Source organism: Centruroides sculpturatus, unplaced genomic scaffold, assembly GCF_000671375.1.
Source record: "Centruroides sculpturatus isolate CEXI.00-Female unplaced genomic scaffold, Cexi_2.0 scaffold1151, whole genome shotgun sequence".
Classification (NCBI taxonomy): Eukaryota; Metazoa; Arthropoda; class Arachnida; order Scorpiones; family Buthidae; genus Centruroides; species Centruroides sculpturatus.
Genome location: NW_019385953.1, coordinates 244,825 through 262,203, shown reverse-complemented (window position 1 = coordinate 262,203; position 17,379 = coordinate 244,825). Strand labels below are relative to the sequence as shown.

Sequence of the window (17,379 nt, the reverse complement as noted above, 5' to 3'; positions counted from 1 at the left end):
AATTAATAATCCATTTTTGAATGTTTTTAAAATAAAATTATGTTAAAATTTATTAAAATGTCTTAATATTCTTTGTAGATTCGTCGATGTCAGAGTGGTATATTTGCTGGAAAACAAGGATATATTACACTGCGTGATTTATTTAGATGGGGAGAACGATATAGATTATCTACACAAACTGAAAAGTTTTATGATTGGAATGAACATTTAGCAAATGAAGGTTAATATATATTTGGAGTATTTGGAATATAGTTAAATATTATCAATATCTTTTATTGCATATTATTACAATGCTTGATAGTATGTTTATTATAATATTTTTCATATTTAGTATGTTTGACATGTTAACTAAGAATTCAAATGGATAAAAATTACAGAAATATTATATTTAGAATTTGTCTAATAATATAATTATATAATTTTTCAGTGGATAAATATAATGTAGAAAATGCATTTGAAATATTTGATAACTAATGTATAGATCAAATCTATATCTATACTTCTATACTAATATTATAAAGAGGTAATGTTTGTATGTAAGTTTGTTTGTAGCAGGTAATCTCCGAAACTACTCATCCAATTTCGAAAATTCTTTCACCAATATTTAGAATGGAACTTATTTCTAGCCATTTATACACAAGTACGAACATTTTCGGCCTTCTTAATAGGCCTTCTTCAGGTAAACTGTCTGTACTTGAAGAAGGCCTATTAAGAAGGCCGAAAACATTCATACTCATGTATAAATGGCTAAAAATAAGTGAGGAAGGTTTTGTATTGATCATCTTAAAATAGTTTTAGCTACAAATGCAAAGACATTCTATTAAACTGTTTCTTCACACTACCAATCTCTGTTTCCGAGTTGTGAAAGTTACTTGGGTTAAATTAGTTGTAGAATATTGAAGCAGTTTCTCAATGTTTGGTTATTTATTTAAAATATACATATATATCCATTATAATTTTATATTTTGATAATTTGTATTTTTGTTGTTAGGTTATATGTTGCTAGCAGGACGTGTTCGAAAACAAGAAGAAGCTGATGTTATTCAAGAAGTGATTGAAAAATGCATGCATTGTAAAATTAAACCAAAATTACTTTTTACAAATGGAAATGGTATAGATAATGAAATTTCAAAAGTTTTGTTTGATTTAAAAAGTGATACTTTACCAGAAGAATTTAGTCATATAGTATGGACTTCTAATATGAAAAGATTAGCTATTCTTGTCAGTCAAGCAATGAAATTTGGTGAACCTGTTTTACTTGTTGGAGAAACTGGGTATGTTTTTCACACTCATTGTTAGTTTATTTTTAATTTAATATATTATCATATTAATAAATTCTAACTTTATTAGAAAAGTTATTTTTCCTTAATGATATTAAGTTATAAATAAATGTGATGCAATTATAAAAAGGTACCTTAGAAAGATCAATTTTCGTTTTTGAGTGTATCTTATTCTATAGACCAAGGATGGGCAACCTGTGGCCCACATTAGTATTTTATGATATATTACAAAACAATATAAGCCTGTATAAAATAAAAATTTAAAATACTGATATCTAGTCATCTGTAATCACACTAAATACCAAGAGCCTGCTTTGTATATATAGTTGACGTAACTGCAGTCGGCTCTTGGGTTGGTTTATTTTTACATCTTTAAGTAGGTGATAGAATTGTTTACAAATACACATATACTCATGGATTGTCCACACGCACTTGACCTCTTTTCAAGATTAAATGAAGCCGAAGGGAGAATATGTGCATTTGTAAACAATTCTATCACCCCTTAAAGACGAAAATGAACCAACCCACTGATTCTGACTTTTTTGAACCATGAAAAAATTAAAAAACGATTGTCTTGCAACAAGGAAACTATAGTAATTGTTTTATCTCTATCAATGTTTTCTTATGGGNGTCCACACGCACTTGACCTCTTTTCAAGATTAAATGAAGCCGAAGGGAGAATATGTGCATTTGTGAACAATTCTATCACCCCTTAAAGACGAAAATGAACCAACCCAATGGCCAACTCTAATTGTGTTGACTATATCTTGTAATTTAACTTGACTTCACTCAGCTCTTTATATAGTTTTGTAAAGTTTTATGAATGCTTTCTATTGGTGCATTTAATTTTTTGGTTTTTTTGTAAGTCATATACTATTAATTTACCAATAACTCTCCAATACTGGGATAGAATAAACACATACAACAAACCAATACCAGCAAATAGGAAATTAATAAATAAAGAAATATTTACTAACATTTTCGTCCATTTAAGCAGACATAATCAAACACATAACACAGAACAAAACAGCTACATTAAAATCAAATGTGATATACAAACAATTTACAAGTTTAAATTAAAATCCTTTCTGGAACAAAGTATGCATACAGTTTAAAATTAAAATTGTCGATTACTATTAATTTACTGTGGATTATCTATATTATAGAGAAAGGTATGTTAAATATTGAGATTAGAATTTTTGTTTAATAATAAATATTCTATTAATTTCCAAAATTGAAATTAAAAATGTTTGAACTAGAAAATTATTAATGTTTTAAGAACACTTCAGACTTAGAAATGGACAGTAATAAATACAAAACCACATATCTGAGTTTGAATTAATGAGGATTCTCTGTAATAGTTTAGAAATAAATAAATGCCAATTATAAAATTACTTAAACATATTCATTTAAATGTTTTTTTAAAGAAAAGATACTTATTTGAATATGTCTGTATGATGATAGTATCAATCAACTGTAGTCATTAATATATTATACAGTAGAACCTCTNGTCCTTGTACTTTGTAAACATCTATGCTACCTTGTGAAAAAAACTGAGAAGATTACTTCTTGCAGTCTTTTGTTCACACTTTTTGTGCATTTAAGCCATTAAGAAGTTCAAAAATTTGATTCTGTGTAATCTAAAGATGGTCTTTAAAATAAGGCCATAAACATTTGTGATTAAAATTTTCCATTGCAGTTTATGGTTATTGCACTAGTAAATTTACAATTATCTAATTGAAATTATTACATGATCCAAACTCGTTATAATAGTCACAATAAAATAAAATATCACCATTAAATATAATAATAATGAGCAGTTATTTATTGTGACATCGCCACAATGTCGGGCTGAAATTTTTAACCATATTTTTAATTTATTTAATTTAAAATATATACTCTCCATTTCCAATTAGTAATGTCTTGTCCCTGTACATTGTACCTTTTCTGTTAACAATAGAGTTGTGCAGGTCACCTATCTAACTCCTTTCAGGGGAAAAGTTTTTAATTGAAATAATGTGACTTCTATTGTAAACTGGAGGTTTATATATATTTAATCAAAATCTCCTGCCCCAAAGCTTTCCATATCTGGTCTCTACTTTCATCTATCTAACTCCATTCTTGAGATTAAGAGAGGTCAGATAGACATACAGACAGATGACAGTGAAAATTTATAGGTCTACATTTTTTTTTTCAAATTGCAGCCTAATTAAGTTTTGTTTAACAGATGCAAGATTTTCAAATTTGATTAGGTTAATTGGGCTGCAATGTGAAAAAATTGTGTACCTATAAATTCCCACTGTTGTCCATCTGTCCATCCTTAATTAATCTCGAGAACAGAGTGAGATAGATGACAGACAAGACTAGATATACATAAGGTTTCCAACCTTAGGGGGCAGGAGATCCTGATTAACTACATACAAACTTCGATGCAAACCAGAAGTCACATTATTGAATTCAAAAAACTTTTCCCCTGAAAGCAGTTAATAGATGACTGGCATGACTCTATTGTTAAAGGAAAAGTATGATGTACAGGGACAAGCCACTACTAATAATTTGAGGTGGAGAGCTTAAATTTTAAATTAAATAAATTAAAAATATGATTAAAATTGCAGCCCTTTATTGTGATGATGTCACAATTAATAATTTCTCATTACTTAATACATTTAGTATATTGAAACTATACATTACTCAAAAATAGTATAAGTAATGTTACATCATAAATATTAACTCAAAAAAAGATAAAATTACCATTTATATTCATTTATAATAATTAATAAGTAAAATTCTCAAAAATATAAAATTTCTAAATTAAAATTCTATAACATATAAAGTAGAAGTAAAATACTGTAATATCAAAATTAAATATCTATATAATAATACTCTTCTATGCATTTGTAGCTAGAACTATTTTAAGATGACCAAGACAAAACCTTTCTCACTTGTTTCTAGCCATTTATACACGAGTACAAATGTTTTCAGCCTTCTTAGTAGGCCTTCTTCAGGTACACTATGGTCTGTTAGAGCGTCAGTTGGTAGAAATTTGAACGGTGTCAATGTTTACATATGTATCGTCTTACCATTATTTCAATTTGAAAAAAATTACAATTGCATTTATTAGGATTCCCAAAAATTATTTGAATGGGTAGATGGTCCATTAACATTATCAATGAAGACAGGAAATATATTTTTAGCCGATGAAATATCTCTTGCTGATGATTCTGTATTAGAAAGATTAAATAGTGTTTTAGAGCCAGAATGTACTCTCCTACTAGCTGAAAAAGGAAATTCTGAAAATAATTTACAGGAAATAATTGTTACGGCTAAAGATGGTTTTCAGTTTTTAGCAACAATGAATCCTGGAGGAGATTTTGGAAAAAAAGAAGTAAGCATATAACTTATTCAGTTTTTCTTTTTTAAATTTTATACCAAATTTTGATATTTGATTTGCTGGATTTGTTTTTAGTTTAAAAATTATTAAACATCTCATTAATAATTATGATTTTTAAAGATATAAATCTATGGTATTAGAATATTTGGAAATGTTTAATTAAGGAATATTTTAATTTTTTTGCCAAATTTCTCTTAATACAATCAATAATATTAAATAAATTACAAGATAATAATTCTAATATTTTTACAAATCCAAAGATGCCTAGGTTTTTATTTTTGATTTGTAAAGCTGTGTACAAATAACTAAAGCCTGATTTTCTAATAGCAAATGTTTACATATAGACAATCATGCTATAATTAAGCTATTTATTGAATAATAAAATTATATAAGCTGATTATTTAATAATTAATTTAATTATAGCCTGAAAATAATCTGGCTTGTAGATAAATAATTTGGCTGTAGCAAAACATTGGTTAATTAAAATTTGTCAAGTACAAGGTTAGTAAAAAACATGAATAATTTTACAAGTTATTTATTTGAAATTTGATAATTAGACTCAAGTAGAGAAAAGTCTAAGTAATTAAACATTAGATGTAACATGAGAGAGATGAGAAATAAAAGAGAAGTGTATTCCTGGGAAAAAGGTCAGCTCAAGGATAATTCCCAAAAATGACAATTCTTTGTTTAATCAAAATAGTGCATGGCCTGAATGTCTATCACTCAAAATAAAACTTATAGAGGAATCTGAAAAGAGATTGAAAAAATTATACCAATTTTCAAAATAAGGAGATCAGTCCTTATTGAATTATTCAATGGAATATGAATTCTTATTGAACAATCCAGAAGAATGTAAGAAGTTCAGCTTGTACAGATCTCAGTTATCTTTTTGATAGTGCACATTGTACTGTTCATTGTAAAGTTTGTGCAGTGCTACAAACTTTTAAGGACCAAAGACTTATCTTCATTATTTTGAGATTCAGATGTTTGCTGCTAATACATAGACCTGCTAAAATTATCTTTCTCTCTCTGTTTCACTGAAAGTTTGATTGTATACATGTTTAAGCTCTTGTGTGTTTTTATTTCAATTTCACTGGTTAATAAAAGGGATTTAGAGGAAGCTCAATCCTGAGGATCTTATCTTTTGAATACTGTGCTCATGTAAAGTAAATGTCTCAATGATGTTGAGTGTCAATTAAGCAAAATCAACTGGTGTTATCCTTATATCATTCTGTAGCTATTCAAAATAAACAAGACAAAATTCACTAAACAAACAAAATGAAATAGTGAAGATACTCACAGATTTCAAAATATACTTGGAAATTTAGCTAGAACTTATAGAAACAATATCATACTTGCCCCTCATAAATCTTTAGAATTATAAATTAGTTTCAAAAGTTCTGTAAACTATTGTTTCTAGTATACAAAATATGTTTATTTTTTCTGAGAGATTTACTTAATTTTCAGATACACTTTATTTCTACTGATGTAATATGTTTATAATTTTAAAAATATTAATCTTTTATTTATTTTAATATAAATGCATAATGTAAGTTTTATAATTTTAATTTCAAATCTAGCTCTCTCCTGCATTGAGAAATCGCTTTACAGAAATTTGGTGTCCAAGTACAACTGAGAAAGAAGACATCATTAATATTATTAAACATAATATTAAACATCCAATCATTACAAATGAAAGAAAGGATAGTTTTGGCAAAATAATGATGGAGTTTTTGGAATGGTTCAGAAATAATGATTTTGGTTACAGGTTAGTAATATAATTTAAGAATTTATAAATTAAACTGTAAATAAAAAGAATTGTGGATTGTGCATTATTAGAGTATAACCTTAAAGTATATGATTTCTTGGCTTTTGTCTTATTCAGATAAAATATTTAGCCAAATTAATAAACAAGTTTTACCTTGAATGGCTGCTTCTTCCAGGAATTTCCTACATGTAACTTAATTTCTATGAAGAGTTGCACATTGGAATTTCCCTATAAGACCAGTTTTCCTTAAAAAAGTTTTTTTATGAAATTTTAACATTGTCTGAAGCAATACATTCAGCGAGAGAATAAAAGGAATTAGTTTAAAGAATGAAAAGGCCAAAAAATTATTGAGGGAGAGAAAAATGATAGGCAACCCCACAGTACAATAAATAGCTTAAAATGGATTAACATTTAAATAATTTCATTGTCAGATTGTCACTGCCATGAAAATACATATATATTACTTACTTTTACATGCAGAACATATATTGTAAACTGAATTATGCAAATTGATGATAAAATTATGGATTAGGGATTAGCAAATAAATTTATTTTATCAAATCTCATTTAAAATTATGTTAAAATTGATAATTATAGTACAACTGGCAATTCTGTTAATGGTCTTCATGAAAAGTAACATTGAATGTTGCATATTAAGCATGAAATATTATTCTGTTGCCAAAATAAGAGTTCTGGATGTTTAAAATACTAGAATACATTGTTCTTGAGAAATGTATGTCTATACACTCTGGTGTTGTGTGTTGTTGTTTAAATATATGTTTATTGCAAAACATTTTCAGAATTTTTCCCAAATTTGTATTATTATTAGTTTTTAGTGAATTGACTAACAACTGGATAATCCCTATATTATTATTATATAAGATGACCAAGACAAAACCTTTCTCACTTGTTTCTAGCCATTTATACACGAGTACAAACGTTTTCAGCCTTCTTAGTAGGCCTTCTTCAGGTACACTATGGTCTGTTAGAGCGTCAGTTGGTAGAAATTTGAACGGTGTCAATGTTTACATATGTATCGTCTTACCAGTGACGTCATCGTTGATGATAAGGTATAGACAATACTGAGAGTGTTAAATTTTTTTCTTTTGGTAAAAATGAAAGGTGTGCGAATAGTTCATGATGGAATAATTGATAAAGTTGGGAAATAAAATTGGAAAATAAATGCGATTAGTAAAGAAGATGCACTATCACGATAGGGAGTTAATGGGGAGTGACGTCATAGTTGATAACAGAGCATAGACAATGGCGACATCGTTAAATAACAATGATATAATAAGAAAAGGTGTGCGAATGACCATAGATGGGTCTGCTTTCCAAGCGTAACACCTTTCCCATCTATGGTTGTTCGTATGCCTTTTCTTATTATATCATTGTTATTTAACGATGTAGGCATCATCTATGCTCTGTTATCAACTATGACGTCACTCCCCATTAACTCCCTATCATGATAGTGCATCTTCTTTACTTATCGCATTTATTTTCCAATTTTATTTCCCAACTTTATCAATTATTCCATCATGAACTATTCGCACACCTTTCATTTTTACCAAAAGAAAAAAATTTAACACTCTCAGTATTGTCTATACCTTATCATCAACGATGACGTCACTGGTAAGACGATACATATGTAAACATTGACACCGTTCAAATTTCTACCAACTGACGCTCTAACAGACCATAGTGTACCTGAAGAAGGCCTACTAAGAAGGCTGAAAACATTTGTACTCGTGTATAAATGGCTAGAAACAAGTGAGAAAGGTTTTGTCTTGGTCATCTTAAAATAGTTCTAGCTACAAATGCATAGAAGAGTATTATTATATAGATATTTAATTTTGATTTTACAGTATTTTACTTCTACTTTATATGTTATAGAATTTTAATTTAGAAATTTTATATTTTTGAGAATTTTACTTATTAATTATTATAAATGAATATAAATGGTAATTTTATCTTTTTTTGAGTTAATATTTATGATGTAACATTACTTATACTATTTTTGAGTAATGTATAGTTTCAATATACTAAATGTATTAAGTAATGAGAAATTATTAATTGTGACATCATCACAATAAAGGGCTGCAATTTTAATCATATTTTTAATTTATTTAATTTAAAATTTAAGCTCTCCACCTCAAATTATTAGTAGTGGCTTGTCCCTGTACATCATACTTTTCCTTTAACAATAGAGTCATGCCAGTCATCTATTAACTGCTTTCAGGGGAAAAGTTTTTTGAATTCAATAATGTGACTTCTGGTTTGCATCGAAGTTTGTATGTAGTTAATCAGGATCTCCTGCCCCCTAAGGTTGGAAACCTTATGTATATCTAGTCTTGTCTGTCATCTATCTCACTCTGTTCTCGAGATTAATTAAGGATGGACAGATGGACAACAGTTGGAATTTATAGGTACACAATTTTTTCACATTGCAGCCCAATTAACCTAATCAAATTTGAAAATCTTGCATCTGTTAAACAAAACTTAATTAGGCTGCAATTTGAAAAAAAAAATGTAGACCTATAAATTTTCACTGTCATCTGTCTGTATGTCTATCTGACCTCTCTTAATCTCAAGAATGGAGTTAGATAGATGAAAGTAGAGACCAGATATGGAAAGCTTTGGGGCAGGAGATTTTGATTAAATATATATAAACCTCCAGTTTACAATAGAAGTCACATTATTTCAATTAAAAACTTTTCCCCTGAAAGGAGTTAGATAGGTGACCTGCACAACTCTATTGTTAACAGAAAAGGTACAATGTACAGGGACAAGACATTACTAATTGGAAATGGAGAGTATATATTTTAAATTAAATAAATTAAAAATATGGTTAAAAATTTCAGCCCGACATTGTGGCGATGTCACAATAAATAACTGCTCATTATTATTATATTTAATGGTGATATTTTATTTTATTGTGACTATTATAACGAGTTTGGATCATGTAATAATTTCAATTAGATAATTGTAAATTTACTAGTGCAATAACCATAAACTGCAATGGAAAATTTTAATCACAAATGTTTATGGCCTTATTTTAAAGACCATCTTTAGATTACACAGAATCAAATTTTTGAACTTCTTAATGGCTTAAATGCACAAAAAGTGTGAACAAAAGACTGCAAGAAGTAATCTTCTCAGTTTTTTTCACAAGGTAGCATAGATGTTTACAAAGTACAAGGACTTTGCCTTGCTTTAATAAAGTATCAACATTGTAATCATTCCAAAACATATCAGGGCAGTATCCTGATATGTTTTGGAATGATTACAATGTTGACTATACATTTATTTATACATATATTCATATATATTTATTTATGTTTCACTAAAACCTGTTAAGTGGTTCATGTATTTGATTCTATGTAGCCTAAAGACAGCCTTTAAATAAGGTAAAAAGTTTGCACTAAAAATTTTCTGTTGAAACTTTATGCTTTATTTTTTTAGTTAATAAATTTGAAAACATGAAACCCAAAAAAATCTGATAAATAGTTCAAATAAATAATTTGAAAATTTTATAATCAAACAGTAATTACTTACCATAAACAAATGTTTTTAGCTATTTAAATGAGATGGCTGAAAATGTTTGCTTATTATAAATACAAGAGAGATTCAACTTTTATCAGGAATTATATGGCAGTGGAGCTATGTATACTATGTAGCCCCAATTTATTTATGTGTTTTCTAGGTACTCTTCTTTCACATATTGACACTTCTTTCATTTTGGCAACAATGGCATGCTTGCAGAATTGGTGTCAGAGTATGACACTGTGCTTAGTGGAGGCAATCAATGGATTTTGTTAGGAAATTCTGCACTGCCCAGCCTGCAGTTCCAATGTATCACTATTCAATTATCATCTGCTTGACCTTTAAAGGAAGTTTTGGGTGACAAGAGCCACCACAAGAACTCTCTGATGTCAAAGAGTTTATTATGCATTGGCTCCAACACCAGTCAAAATACTTTTATTCTGAAAGCATAACGTTGTTGCTAAAATGATGGAAAAAGTGTCAGTTTGTAGAGCATTGCCATTACTGAAATTCCAGATAGAAGTTGAACCACTCTTGTAATTATTACTAAATTTGTATAATTCACGCAGTAAACCTTGATATTTTTTGTCTGGAGTTATTGAATAATATTTAAGATCTATATGTTTAAATGTTTCAGACTGCTACAATTTTACTAAATTTTTTAAAATTTATTACAGATATTCATTGAGTATTCGTGATATTTTATCTTGGGTAAATTTTATCAACTATTCAACAAGTAAAAATTCCAATATAGCAGAAATTCATTTATCACATGCTTATATTCATGGAGCTTGTCTTGTAATTTTGGATAGTCTTGGTTCTGGTATGTTATTATTTGAGAATTAATACTATGCTATTTTTCCATCCTTTAATGTTTTTTTGTCTATTTTTTTTTAAGGAATGACAAGTGATAGTAATTCTCATCAAATAAAATGTGCATATGATATCAGTGTAAAATTTTTAGAGAAACAAATGAAGAAATTTTTAAATGAAACAGAATTCTTATCATTTGATTTAAAAAAAAGTGCTGAAGTAACACTTGATCAGGAATGGTTTGGAATAGAACCATTTTATATACCAATGGGTAAGTTCATTTATATAATTTTATATAAAATACAAGATATTAATTAAGATGGATAAATAAGATAGAAAATGAGATAATTATTCAGATGTTAACTAGTAAATGCGATTAGTAAAGAAGATGCACTATCACGATAGGGAGTTAATGGGGAGTGACGTCATAGTTGATAACAGAGCATAGACAATGGCGACATCGTTAAATAACAATGATATAATANCAGGAATGGTTTGGAATAGAACCATTTTATATACCAATGGGTAAGTTCATTTATATAATTTTATATAAAATACAAGATATTAATTAAGATGGATAAATAAGATAGAAAATGAGATAATTATTCAGATGTTAACTAGTGTAACTACAGTAGGGGGTATCTGTAATGTGAAATAAATTGGACTAGTAAGTGTCAGATTACTGGATTTTGTATGTATGTATGTATGTATTAGGGGCAGTCAAATGAAAACGAGACAGATGGGAAAACAGTAATTAAACTGTTTATTATTTCAAAAATAATTGCCATAACTGTTAATACATTTATCCCACTGTGAGACAATATGATCAATGCCTTCATAGAAAATGTTTGCAGTTGCCTACAGAACCATGATTGTACCCAGGCGTGCACCTTTTCGTCTGAAGCAAATTGACGGCCACGAATGTCTTTCTTCGAGGATCCAAAAATATGGAAATCGCATGGAGAGAAATCGTGACTGTATGGAGGATGTGTATGGACTATGCTGCAGAAGTTTTGCTGGGAACTTCTGCAGAAGCGTAGTCAAAACAACCTTGGTAACATATAGGTGGGCATTATGCTGCAACAGAATGATGCTGTCTGTCAACATTCCTGGGTGTTTGGATTTGATGGCACACTTTAATTTTTGCAAAGTTTCCATGCACTGCTGTGTGTTAATGTGGCGCTGTGTTCCAGAAAGTCAACAAGCAGCGGACCTCCATAGTGATGTTGGACGCACACACGACTCGCCTACCTCACTTCGAGAACGTCTAACAGACAAATGGCACAGCAGTGAACGTTCATACTGTTCCTTCCTGATTCCCAATAGAGGGCACTTCTATATACACACCTACCTGCATTACCAACTTCTGTGCCACAATTCTTATATAGTTTGTCTCGTTTTCATTTGACTGCCCCTAATATGTATGTATGTCTGTATGTACTGTACAGTAAAACATGCATTTGGTTCACAATGTAATACAATAAACTTGTTAGTTTATTGTATTACATTGTGAACCAAATGCATGTTTACAAGTTAATACAATAAACTTGTTAGTTTATTGTATTAATCACAATTGTGACTATTTTGCTGACTGCACATGCAATAAAGAACTGCCTACTGACACTATATATGTACATCAGTCTCTCTCTGTCACATACATTGAAAAGGGGTAACGAAAATTTCATGTGCACTGCCCTGGTGAGTGATGGACTATAGAGACTCTACTGTACTTTCACATAAAAATAATATATATTCAAAAAAATTTATGCAAATATTCAAGACTTTTTTTCCTCTAGTTGAACTAGAGCCATATAGTATTGGAATTTTAAAATATTGCAAAATTTTGTTGTTCAACACCCTAATAAGATACAAAAAATTATTTTGTATTATTTATTTTTTCAATTTATTTTCTAATGTTGATCTATATTTAAGATTAATTACGGAAGAAAATATTCATAAGACTTACACAACTAAAAATCCAGCTCGTGAAACACAATGATGGAGAAAAACAACTATTTCCAATTGCTTTTAGCAATCATCCTTAAGTTAAAGAGCAAGGTTGTGTAATATTTTGGTTGTAAAGGTTGTGTAATAGGAAAAATATTTTCTTCCAAGTAATAAATGCATGTATTACTTGGAAGAAAATATTTTGAAGTGAGATAGAGTTACACTATGAGTGTCATTTCTTCTCCCTAAACTATGATTCATTTGCTTACAAAAGGCCATTTTATTTTATGTTACATTATTTTATACAATTTTGTGTTAAATTCAGTAATCCTTTATATTCAAAACTCATTTTGTTTTCAGATATATTTAAGACTTGATTTTTTTTTTAACTCAAATTTTTAAATTACATGTTTATGCCATCCTTACAGATTTATGACATGTCTTTCTTTTAATTTGTTTCTTTAAAAAATTTTATGAGTTATAACAATAAAAAATGTTTCTTATAAAAGTTTTTTTTTAAAACTGAAGATACTACAGTGTACTTTATTGTGATGACTTTTATTTAAGTATGAAGAAAGGTCTGAAGTTTTTAATATGTAAAGTTGGTATTTTTTTCTTTTTATAGGAATTTGTTATTCTATATTAAAAGATAAAATATATTAAACTACCATGACAATAATTTAATATGTATTAAATTAAATGTAAAGTTATGAATTCTGAATTTAAAATTTTGTCTAAAAAGCACAGCTGTAGCTAAACTTGGAACTATAGCCAAGAAGACTATTCAATTTTTGAATTGTAACTGAAACCAGAACTGTTTATTTTGAAGATTTTGAATGTGATGAACACTATCGTTTTAATATTTTAAGCTTAAAATTTTTTATGTAAAACTTTAATTAATTTTTGTGATTTGTTTTGTAATTAAGTTTTATTTAGATTAATTTTAATATTTATATATTAATTTAAATTTAAACAGTTGCTTGATTCTATGATGTTTGGATCCATACTCCAAGATTTTCTATAACTTAAACTTGTCTAAAATGGTCAAAAAATATTCTTACATAAAATGAAACACTTGACTACTCAAAAAAACAATGCATATTTCTATTATTATAATATGGTATCAAGAATTTTGTAATTTAGAGATTATGTAATGAAAACAAATGGAAGAATCTAAAATGTATGATGGTTGATTGATAAATAAGGTCTCCATTTATATAAAATTAGTTGGGAAGAGATAGAATAATGTGACTAGTTATAAAAAATAATGAATATTTTATTTTAATCATATAAATCCATTTTTTAACATAATTATTATTTATGGTAATATTTTTTTAAATATTCAATTCATTTTTGGATTCTGTGCATGAAAAAACTGTATGCAATAGGAAGTTTCATCCTTTTCCACAGGGCAATTTAAACTTCAGTATCCTGTGGAAAATATTGACCTTTCAGTATTATCTTTAATTCTGAAAACAACTATAACCTTATGATACCAAATCTGAGCTGTAAAGAGGATGCAGAATAACTTGTAACTTCAGGTTTTTAAGCTTTACCACTGTTTCCTTATTATAGTGTGGTCTTGTGTTATCATAGTACAAGAAACAAAGACCATTCTTTCTGGCATTACTTTGATTATATCTTGTGAGTGCTTATGAGATTTCACAATAATTCACTGAAGAATGCTTTAATTTGCTGAAAATTTCATATCTTTTTGGATTTAATGAATTTAGAGTATTTTTCATTTTAATATTTAAATAATGAAATTTTTAAAAATTAGATGGTTAAACATTTTATTTGGTTTTATTTGTAAACATAAGCAGTTGTTTGATAATTAATAAAAGTTATAAAATTACTCAAAATATTTGTATATGTTATATAAAAACATAAATTAATGTAACAATAATTAATGTGAAAATTATAATATAATTTTATATGTTAATATATAAAATAATAAGAATTTTACATAGCAAAGCATATTTTAACTTTAAAAATTTTTGGTTTAATGTGTAATAATTAAATTTAATTAATTTTTTTACAGGTTTGAAGACAGATTGTAGCTTAGAAAAAAAATATATCTTATCATCTGAATCAACTAAATTAAATGCTATAAGATTACTTAGAGCAATGTATCTTCCAAAACCAATTCTTTTAGAAGGAATTCCTGGAGTTGGAAAAACATCTTTAGTTTGTGCATTAGCAAAAGCATCAGGACATCAATTGATTAGAATTAATCTTTCAGAGCAAACTGTAATTTTGACTTAAAACTAATTTTTTTTATTACTATATTATTTCAAATGTAAGATCTGTCTATATTTTCTAAATAGAGATTTTAAAGAAAAAACTGGTTGTGATAATTTAAAGATTTGAAGTTAAGATTTAATTTTTAGACATATCTATAAGTTTGGAAATATGCAAAAAAAAGTTGCATTATATTTGAAGTAATACAGTAATTTACATAAAATTATTATTTTGTTTCAGTTAAAAAATAAGTTGATATTTCAAAATTATAAACATTTACAGGATATATCAGATCTTTTTGGCTCTGATTTGCCTGTTGAAGGTAAATGTGGAATATTTGCATGGAGAGATGGCCCTTTATTACAGGCATTAAAATCTGGAAGCTGGATTTTATTAGATGAGGTATATAAAATTTTGGAATAATATTAATTGTTATTACAATTATAAAGTAAATTTTTAATTTGATGAATTATTCACAGTTAAATTTAGCATCTCAATCAGTTTTAGAGGGATTGAATGCTTGTTTGGATCATCGAGGAGAAGTATATATTCCAGAATTAGGAAGAAGTTTTAAAGTTCAGCAAGGAAGATCATGGATATTTGGTTGTCAGAATCCTTATAAGCAAGGAGGAGCTCGTAAAGGACTTCCTAGATCTTTCTTGAATCGATTTACACAGGTATATAATATATAACTAAACTTTTGTGTGATTATGTAAAAGCTTAATTATCAAATATGAACAATTTTAGTTATTAACTTAAATGAAATATTTATAATAATTGAACAATTAATGTACAAAGAGTTAAAATAAAATTTATATCTTTGCATAAAAATAATGATTATAAAAAAATAAAAGAGTAATGTCAACATTAATTCATAAATAAAATACTGAATTACCAAATGTTCGCTGTGTAATTAATCCAGTAAGTAACACCAATTTATTAATTGAACAAAAAAACCTTGTGTAAAGATCATCTTCAGATTAGAACAAAAATATAATAGTTTAAAAGATAAAATGATTGAACAAAAATTGTTCTAATCTGAGGATGACCTTTAAGGTCAAAAACATTTCTTTGATTAATAAATTGGTGTTACATACTGGATTAAGCTATTTTTAAACATTAATTCTTTTCTGTATAGTCTTCATATACAGCAATGCTTCTCTCATCTATACTTGTTATATGCTATTGTGGTAAGACTTTTTCAACAAGATTGGAAACCATTCTCCAACCTCTGAAGTCATATATCTCTTTTTACTATTGATTTACTGGCCATATAATGAAACAATTTATATATAAAGATGCTGCATGATAATTATTTTCATTAATTATTTTCTTGTATAATGTTCAACATTAATTAATTCTTAATTACTGTAAAATTTCAGTTATTTTAGGGGTTATCATACTAAGAGATTTGAGATCAGTATCTTATTGTAACATCATTTAATTTTGACATCTAGATATCGGAGTTAAGTAATGTATATTGTAATAGATAGTGTTATAATAAAATAATGGCCTCAAATCTCTTAGTATGATAACCTTTAAAATAACTGAAATTTTACAGTAATTAAGAATTAATTAAATAAAAAAGAGATAAGAAGCTAGTCAGTAGACATATAATAATGTTCAACATATAAGACTTTTTAAAGACTTTGAGAGTTATGGATATAGAATTTAAAAATCTAAAATTTTAGTGTCCATATTACTACAGTTCCTAAGATTTTTAGTATATCTAATTAAAACTTTTTTACAATAATCATTTCTCATTATCTATTTAATGCAAAAAACAAATAGCTTAAATATATTGTATTAATATGAAAATATAAAGCTTGCTTGAAGCTTATCGAAGAAGAACTTAATGTTTCTGCTTGAAAAATTATATTAAAAATTAATAAATACTTTCATTTTATAATGAATTATTATTTATTTCCAAGCATTTTCAACAATTTCATCACAATTATCATCAAACTAGCAGACCCTGCCACGCGTTGTTGTGGCTCAAAATGTATCTATTATAAATGTATAACACTTCCTCCGTGGGGAGGAAATTTTTCGAAAAATTTCTTCTTAGTGTACATTCTCTTGACGTACCCTATTAAAACGCAATCAAACACACAAAAACCCACATCTAAAATAATATAATAGAAGCCAAGTTCTTCACGGTAAGCCTTAATTCTGTCCCTCTCCCCTGCGGGGGAATATCGAAAAATCCCTTCTTAGTGTACATTCTGTTGACGTACCCTATTAAAACGCAATCAAAAACGCAAAAACCCGCATCTAAAATAGTATAATAGAAGCCAAGTTTTTCACAGTAAGCCTTAATCCTGTCTCTCTCCCTTGCGGTGGAATATCGAAAAATTACTTCTTAGTGTACATTCTGTTGACGTACCCTATTAAAA

The 17,379-nt window shown here is 27.7% G+C and overlaps 1 protein-coding gene across 1 annotated transcript in view; it reads left to right on the top strand.

The window, feature by feature from the left end:
* The window catches only part of LOC111612786 (midasin-like), a 162,112-nt gene that overhangs the window by 14,481 nt on the left and 130,252 nt on the right, over positions 1-17,379 (top strand). Inside the window, exons 9-18 of the mRNA XM_023354042.1 lie at positions 79-220; positions 992-1,274; positions 2,708-2,732; positions 4,402-4,665; positions 6,252-6,439; positions 10,660-10,805; positions 10,881-11,066; positions 14,784-14,992; positions 15,266-15,385; positions 15,463-15,660. Coding sequence (XP_023209810.1) covers positions 79-220; positions 992-1,274; positions 2,708-2,732; positions 4,402-4,665; positions 6,252-6,439; positions 10,660-10,805; positions 10,881-11,066; positions 14,784-14,992; positions 15,266-15,385; positions 15,463-15,660 — 1,761 coding nt within the window. The remainder of the gene's footprint in view (positions 1-78; positions 221-991; positions 1,275-2,707; positions 2,733-4,401; positions 4,666-6,251; positions 6,440-10,659; positions 10,806-10,880; positions 11,067-14,783; positions 14,993-15,265; positions 15,386-15,462; positions 15,661-17,379) is intronic.